Source organism: Canis aureus, chromosome 19 (genome assembly GCF_053574225.1).
Source record: "Canis aureus isolate CA01 chromosome 19, VMU_Caureus_v.1.0, whole genome shotgun sequence".
NCBI lineage: Eukaryota > Metazoa > Chordata > Mammalia > Carnivora > Canidae > Canis > Canis aureus.
The window spans coordinates 58,929,903-58,938,032 of record NC_135629.1 but is presented as its reverse complement, the minus strand read 5'-3'; the positions used below and the strand labels follow the sequence as shown (position 1 = coordinate 58,938,032).

General features: G+C 64.6%; 1 protein-coding gene across 2 annotated transcripts; it reads right to left on the bottom strand.

Moving 5' to 3' along the window:
* Positions 1 to 3,238: 3,238 nt before the first annotated feature.
* On the bottom strand, positions 3,239 to 7,070 carry POLR2E (RNA polymerase II, I and III subunit E). Of its 2 annotated transcripts, XM_077860770.1 has the most exons (8): positions 6,911 to 7,070; positions 6,513 to 6,687; positions 5,155 to 5,270; positions 4,662 to 4,742; positions 4,173 to 4,231; positions 4,004 to 4,082; positions 3,815 to 3,892; positions 3,239 to 3,700 (listed from the first exon to the last, which is right to left on the bottom strand). In XM_077860770.1, exons 1-7 carry the CDS (start codon positions 6,965 to 6,967, stop codon positions 3,827 to 3,829), a joined length of 633 nt encoding a protein of 210 aa, XP_077716896.1. In that variant the 5' UTR covers positions 6,968 to 7,070; the 3' UTR covers positions 3,239 to 3,700; positions 3,815 to 3,826. The 2 variants fall into 2 exon arrangements, with proteins under 2 accessions (XP_077716896.1, XP_077716895.1); XM_077860769.1 differs by lacking the exon at positions 3,815 to 3,892.
* Between the last annotated feature and the right edge of the window lie 1,060 nt (positions 7,071 to 8,130).

Genomic DNA, 8,130 nt, shown 5'->3' with positions numbered 1-8,130 from the left:
GCCCATCTTGTCTTCAGGGGCGGGATGGGGATGCAGAGGCCTGTCATCACGATCTCAGCTTCTCGCGGGAACCCCCTTAGGTATGTGGGCCCAGGCGGCCCAGGAGGCCAGCCGGGCATGCAGACATCAAAGCAGCACTTGGTAGAAACCTATAGCCCTGCGCTGCTCCTTGAAACCTTCCAGATGACAGGCTGTCCGGGGCGGCAACCAGCCCCGTGTGGCTGCAGAGCCCTGGAAATGTGGCCCATGTGCCCGAGCGACCCAAGTGTGAATCTCATTTACACCAAACAGCCTCAGAGCTGTGGCCAAGCGAGCAAACCCTGAGCCGGGAGCAGGAGAGGACCCTCCCCAATGCCTTACGCCCTCACCGCAGCTGGACTGGTCATGGAGACCCAGGGACAGCTCGGCAGCGGAAGACCCAAGTTTTCATCCGCTGTGGAACGCAGGGTGAAGTCCCAGCCATCAGGCCAAGAGCAGCTGGGGAGAGGGCGCCCCAGACGGGCAGCACAGGCCAGCTCAGGGAACCAGCAGCAGCGCCCGTCATAGCACTCTGCACAGCTAGCTCACCCCCGCGCTGCCCCGCAGCAGCTGAGAAGGATCCAGAAAAGGTCACTGAGCCATCAAATAGCAGCCTGACGCTAAGGGCACGGGGCCGTGCCCACTGGCCCATGTGTGCCTGCGCCCCCGCTGCCCTAAGTGCCGCAGGGACCACCTGGCCCGGAGCTGAAAGTACCCATCGTCTGCCCCTCGCGGAACAAATCGGCCGGCCTAATACACATTTAAAAAAAGTCCCAAGAACGAACGGATGGAACTGTTCTGTGCTCAGCCGGGCAGCGGGCCACGAAGGCGTCCCTCTGCAGCCGGGCTGGCCCCGCACACCAGGGGCCTCTAGTTTACCGACTGGGGCCAGCTGCAGGCCTGGCCCCACCAGGCTCACAGCACGTCACAGGGGCCTGGGGCTCCCCCGCCTCAATCCACAGTACCCACGGAGGAGGTGCCCCTTCCAGAAAGCCTAAGGCAGGCGTCAGACCACCACCCAACCTGGCCAACCGCGGGGGCCCGGAACAGGCGGCGCTCAGCGAGAGGCCAGCTCTGGTCCCCACGTAGCAAAGGGGTGAGTTCCCAAAGGAAAGCCAGGTGCTGCTGGGGGGCAGGCGGAGACAGAGGCGCAGGCTGATGGCCGTTGCGGAGGGAAAGCAAACCCGACCTAAGGCAAAAGGGGGAATCCTTGAGCCGATCCACAGTCCGCCCTGAAGAACGGCCAAGGCTCACGTCACACCGCCCAGACCCCACATGGCGTGCCAGCCCCTCTGCCGCAGTTGACACGTGGTCTCTCTCACACACAGAGAACACGCGTAGCTTCCTTCGTTTACAAACAAAACACACTTAAAACTCCACCGTGCGGGGAGGACACCAATAACCAACGTGCTTTTCCTTACTGCGGTTAAGATGTACAGAATATTTACCGACTGTGCAGCTCAGGGCACAAAGTACTTACCCCGCCCTGTACCCCCCCACCCGCCAACCCGTCTCCAGAACCTTCCACCTCCCCACACAGAGGCCCCGTCCCCAGGAAGCACTGACCCCACGCCCCCTGCCCCAGCCCCGGCTCTCACCACCTCCTGCCTCCGTGGATGGGCTGCCTCTGGGGACCTCCTGGGAGTGGGATCTGTCCTGTCTGTATTTTGGCCAAGAGGGGTGGGGGGCAGGGGACATGTGCACCACTGCTAGACACACCACCAAGGAGGACGTTTAACACCTGGGTGGCTCCGCAGGAGGGGGGCCCTGAAACAGCCCCCTCCCCGCGCACTCACCCAGGACGACCGCGGGCTACTCAAGAGACTATCGGGATCTGCGTCTGCCTGAGAGCAACGTGCAGCGGCTCATACAGGCCCAGGAGTCAACCCCAGAGTTTTTTTTTTTTTTTAAAGATTTATTTATTTATTCATGATAGACATAGAGAGAGAAAGAGGCAGAGACACAGGAGGAGGGAGAAGCAGGCTCCATGCACCGGGAGCCCGACGTGGGATTCGATCCCGGGTCTCCAGGATCGCGCCCTGGGCCAAAGGCAGGCGCCAAACCGCTGCGCCACCCAGGGATCCCTCAACCCCAGAGTTTAAGGCAAAGTGTCAACACAGCAAACTTACGAACAGATATATAAAAAATCTAAAACGTGGAACACACTTCCACCAAGTGTCACGTGATAAGGGGCCTGCACGCCTACGTGTGGACGGATGCCGGGGGGACGGAGTCAGCAGCCCGACTACACGCCACACGAGGGCTCCGAGCAGACCTTTCTCCAGATGACAAGTCAGTGGCCTCTGGGCACATGAGCGCTGCTCACGCTGTTAGTCACCGGGGAAGAGTCACAAGGACAGGGAGGCTGCACCTCGCCCCAGAGGCCGGCAGCGAGCGCAGCCAGGGTGAAGGAACAGGACGCAAGGCTACCGTCGTGCCCAACAGCCGGTGGTTTCTCCACCAGCTGGCAACCAGCTTCCATGCAACCCCACGACTCTACAGCTAGATACACCCCGGAAAAAAATAAAAACACACCCCCACACAAAACTTGCCTGTGAGTAAGTGTGTGCACCCTCTGCTGGAGCTACAGGGCGTCCCCCAGATGGGCACGTCCCAGCCCGGAGCAGGAGCGAGGCCCCCCCTACACGCTGCCCAGGGGACGGACCCTGAGTCCCTGACGCTCAGGGAGGGAACCAGACACAGGAGGCCCCGTGGGGTGGGAGTCCACGCATGTGACACGTGCAGGACCGGCTCGTCCACGCATGGGGAGGGGGCTGGGGAGGCTGGGAGCTGGGGAGGAGTAGAGGGGCTGGGGGGAGGCTGCTGATGGGGCCAGGGTTGCTTCTGGGGAGACGACGATCCCTACAGCTCTAGAACAGGCGGTGCTGAAGGGCCACAGATGGTGCGCCGCGCGGTTTGCCAGTCGCAGCTCAGCTGATCGGCAACACACAAACCCCCGACCCCGGACCAGGAAGGCTTTCTTTCTGAAATCAGACACAATCCGGGAAGCCGGGTAACCCAACCCCAAACGCTGATGCGGGAACGGGGCCAGGAGAGCCGCGGGCAAGCCTCGCAGCGCCGCCGCCTCACGTGCCCCCTCCACCCCGAGGCCTCCCAGGCACGAGACGGAACGCAGCCACCGTCGCAGAGGCGACGGCCCAGGGTCGAGCGCCTAGAGCGAGGCCACTCACCGCAAGGCTCGTTTCTTCACACAGGCCGCTTTGTTTACTCAAACACCTTTAATTTTTATAAACGCCCAACATCAAATAGCGACTGGCTCCCTGCTGCGGGGTGTGTGCTCACAGACAGAGGCCTCAGGGCCACCCACGGGGCACGGTGACAGCACAGTGCCGGGCGGCCAGAAACCTGACCCAGGACCACTGTCACCAGCCACCTGCGAGCCTCCCTGTGGCCTCCCGTCCCCCCTGGAGGCAGCTCGTGCCAGGTCCAGCGAGGGCTCAGCACCCAGAAGCAGCAGTGAGGTTCCTGAGGGCCGTGGCTCCCACAGGGCAGGCCAGCCACCCGGCGCGCAGCGTGGGGATGGTGGCCACAGCCCCCAATGGTCTCTGGGCTGCCGGGAGGGAGGGAGCGGCACAACCAGGCGTCATGTCTGTGCTGCGGGCCGAGACCAGCCGAGTGCGAAGTGGGGCCACTTCCGCGCCCCCCGGAAGGTGACAGACGACTAAGGAGAACAGGAAGAAAAGGCTCACTGCCAGGACAGACACAGGCCCTCCTGCACCCAAAAGGGAGGCGCGGACTCCCCGCCCGGGCCCCGCGGCCACAGGGCGCAGCTCACCTGAGCCAGCCGCTACTGCACCAGCCGGTAGGTGATGTACCTGCCCGCGGTCTCACTGGGCCGGATGATCTTTACCACCTGCGGATGTGCGAGGGGGGGGCTGGAGTAGGGGCTCACAGCGGGGCCCGGGCAAGGAGCTCGCAGGACTGAGGGCCACGGCTCTATGGGAGCCGGGGTGGACCTTCTCACCTGCCCTCGCTTTATCCCAAAGTAGCGAGCCACGGGGTCTCCTGCCTGGATCCTGGGCAGCTGGTTCTCTCGGAGTTTGCTGAGACGTTCAGTCAGGGAAAAAACGGGGGGGGAGGGGCAGAGCCTGGGGGCGGGGGAATGGGGTCCCAGGGGATGGGCTGAAGGATACTATCGGGCCAGCAGCTCTGTCACCTCTTCCTTGGTCATGACGACGTGCTCTGGGACCAGCTGTCGAGAGGGGAAACTGAGTCTGTGGGTGTGACAGGCCCCACGGCGCCCCCACACGGGAAAGGGGAGCAGAGCGCCACAGGCTGTTTCCTTGGAGTCAACCATCCACCCAAGGGTCCCAGCTGCCACCCCACCCTGCTCCTGACTCCACGCCTGGGGGGAAGGGGCTATGGCCTGCAGGCGCCTGGGGGGGTATAACCTGGAGAGTGCAGGGGCCCCTGGACAGACCCCACCCCCTGCCCCCCAGCTGCCTGACTGCACACCTGGCAAGTGCCCAGGGCCTCACTGAGACTCCGGCTCTGCTTCCTCCTCCCCACAAAGGGGGAGCAGCGGCACCTGGTGCGTCCCCAGGCCCTCCCCGTGCTCGGGCAGGTGCCACCTCACCAGCCGTCCAGCCTCCCCTCCCGCAGACCCCCACTAAGGCCCTCACCTCGTGCTCCGTGATGTTGATGAGTAGCTCCTGCTGCAGAAACTGCTCCAGGATGTACTTGGGGGCCATGTCAACCAGGGACTGAAAGAGAGGCTGACCCTCACGCACAGCCAAGGCCCAAGACGCCGCCACCCCACCTCTCCCAGGGGCTGAGGGCAGGTGGGAGCCAAAGGGGGTTCCCACGTGTCAGGTCAGTAAGGCTCCTCTGGGAGGAAGAGACCACGCGACACAAACTGTGACACCTAACAAAATGCTCCTGCAGTTGTCCCTGTGCTGGTGTGACGTAGAGAACCCTGCAGGGACGAGCGCACAGAGCTGGCCCTCCGTCCCAAACAGCAGCCCCTCCTCGGACCTGTTAACCACAGGAATGCTGGCACCCATGCAGGGCACCTCCCTGCTCTGGCTTCTACCCACACGGGAGAGCCGCTCCTTCTCAGATCCCCAGATCCTGGGGCCCATGAGGACGTGCGGCCAACACGAGCAGCGTGCCCACCTGCTTGGCGGAGGGAGTCATGCCCTGCTGTACCACAATGAGGGCCCGGGTGATGTTCTCCTCCTGCATCCGCTGGCAATACACCTTGATGGTCTTGATTCCCACTTTAGGCTCCTCTGGGGACAGAACACACGAGGTCTACACTGCAAGAGTCCCTCCTGCCCCAAGGGCCCTGCTCACTCACCTGCTCGTTCACTTCCACCCTGCTAGGCGCGCGGGCTCCAGCTTGACCTTGCCAAGGTGTAGCAGTGCCTCTCTGGACCAGCTCCCTCTTTCTAGGGCCCCAGGGAACCCACCAGGGTGCCAGTCCTCCCCCCCAGCCCCCACGGAGCTGATGGGTGTCCTGCATCTACCCACTTGGTGGATCCCTCCCTGGAAGCTGAATCTGGGGACCTACGTGGTGCAAGGTCTGGAATCCCCAGATGAAGCAGCTGACCTGAAGGACCAAACCCCCTCCCTGCACAGCCACGGTGGGAACCCTTACGCTCACCACAGTACAGGGGCCAAGACCTGCGGGACCCTCTGAGCCTGGTGGAAGGTGAGCAACTGGGTGCCTGCTGCCAGGACGGGTGCGTGTGGTGCACCACATCTGCCCCATCACAGCACTCCCCTCGGACCCTTGCTCACCTGACGGGCAGCGTCAGGGACTGAGCTGTTTCCCACGGAATCCCCGTGTTACAATCCTAACCCCCGAGACCTCGGGTGCAACCGTACTTGGAACTGAGGTCTTTAAAGAGGAGATTCCACCAGGTTGTCAGGATGGACCTCAGTCAGACACAACAGCACAGACACATAGAAGCACGACCTCGGGAGCTCATGGAGAAGACGGCCACCGGCACGCCAGGGAGAGGCCTCAGGGGGACCCAGCCCCGTGCACACCCTGGTCTCAGACGTCCTGCCTGCAGCCCCGGAAGAGGTCAGGCTGCTGCTGAAGCCGCCCGGTCTGCGGCGCCCAGTCGCGGCGGTCCAGGTGGACCAGCACGGCCGCTCAATCCCATTCTGTGGCCCACTGGAGCACACGGGCGCCCCGGGCCCACTCCAGGGAGGGCCCTGCCACAGGCCGACCCACACACGGGGACACTGTTTGCACGAGCACCAGGAGGGTCCCTCCTGCAAAGGTTTCCGACGCCCTTGCTTCTGGGCAGGGGGCTGGGCCCCCCGGGAGGCCTGCGACAATCCGGCTGCACTGAACAGTCAGCGGGGAACAGAACCCAGGGCTCCCATCAGCACCCCGTGGCACGGTGCACAGCAGGCTGGGCACTCGGGAGGGCGGGTGTAGACACCGCCCCTGGATGGCTGCACGAGGGCTGCGGACTCCTAGGGGTCACGCAGCCACCCAGGACCCACGCGACCCTCACCTGGAAAGAAGACAAACATCTGGTCGGTGGGGTCGTCGTTGTGGGCCACCAGCACCGTGAGGTCCGTGCGCCGGGGCCGCCCCTCGCTCGGCTTGTCCCCAAACTGGGCCTTGAACTCTTCCAGCGTCTGGTCCAGCTCATCCTGCGTCACCAGGTAGCCGCGGTCGTGGCACAGCTGCAGGGAGCACCAGCCGGGTGACCCCCGGGCACAGAGGGCGGGGCGGGAGGGGCGCGGCCGGATGACGTCACCGCGGAGAAGGACGAACAGGGCCGCGGCCCGGCGCCGCCGAGCGCGTGGGGACCCCACAGGAAGGGGCCGCAGAGGCCGGGACGCACCCGCCGAGCGCGCCCGGAAGCTCCGAGCTGCGCCCGCCGCCGCCCTGACCGCGCGGGCTCACCTGCATGATGGTCTTGCGGATCTTCCACAGCCGGTACGTCTCCTCCTCGTCGTCCATGGCGGCCGCCGCTCGCAACCCGCGCGCCTGAGCCCGCGGCAGGGGCCCGCGCTGACTGCGCCTGCGCCGAGCCCTGCCAAGCCCCGCGCGGGGCTGCCCACAGCGAACGCCGGACTCCAGAGACCTTCGCGGGCGGCAGCGCCGAGGGCAGCCCGGGCCTTCTGCGAGCGGTGGTGGGCGGAGCCAGAGCCGAGCGAACGGGACCGCCCACTCTCGCCTCGGCAGTTGTCGCGGGGTTTCGGCCGCGGGGCCTGTCGGGAGTTGTGGTTTCCGCCCGATGCCCGTGTGGGTGGGGAGTTTGGAATCCGGAAGGGCGGAGGCGAGGTGTGGGCGGGGAAACTGAGGCCAGGGTGGGGTCAGCGGTCGGCTCGCCTCCCCGGGGTGCAGGGCATGTTGTCAGGCCCCCCACCAGGTACGCATCCCGCTGCTGGGCGTCGCCGCCGCCTTACTGCGCAGCAGCCTCGGGTCGCCCGGGTGGCCCCGTGGCTGAGCGTCCGCTCGGGGTGTGATCCCCGCATCGTGGGCTCGAGTCCCGCATCGGGTCCCGCAGGAGCCTGCCTCTCCCCCAGCGGTTCTCAGGAGTAAATAGTCTTAAAAAAAAAAAAAAAAAAAAAAAGGCAGCCCGGGAGGCTCAACGGTTTAGCACCGCCTGCAGCCCAGGGCATGACCCTGGAGACCTGGAGTCCCACGTCCGGCTCCCTGCGTGGAGCCTGCTTCTCCCTCTGCCTGTGTCTCTGCCTCTCTCTCTCTCTTTCTCTCTCTGTCTCTCTGTCTCTGTCTCTCGAGAATTTAAAAAAAAAAGCCTAAGCAACGGAGCCCCCCAGGCACCCCCTCCGCCAGCCCGTTTCTTATCTGCCGTCTACACCCGTTTCTCCCTAGTCTGTCCGCCCTGGGCCGGCAGCTCCGCTCCTCCGTCCTGCCCCTTCTCCACATTCTGTCCATCCTGTCCGACTGCAAACCCTCCACCTTCAGAACTGCAGGCGCCGACGTGAGCCCCCATCTGTGGCCCTCTCCCTCCTCTCCCCCTCCCCCATCTCTCAGCTGAAATGCAGCAACAGCAAAGGAAAACCCCGGCTTTTCAAGGCAATCAACGAGGCCTCCCAGGTGTGCCCCAGGTTTGCCCCACGACAGCCTCTGACCTCCCCTCCCCCCTCCCCCGGGGC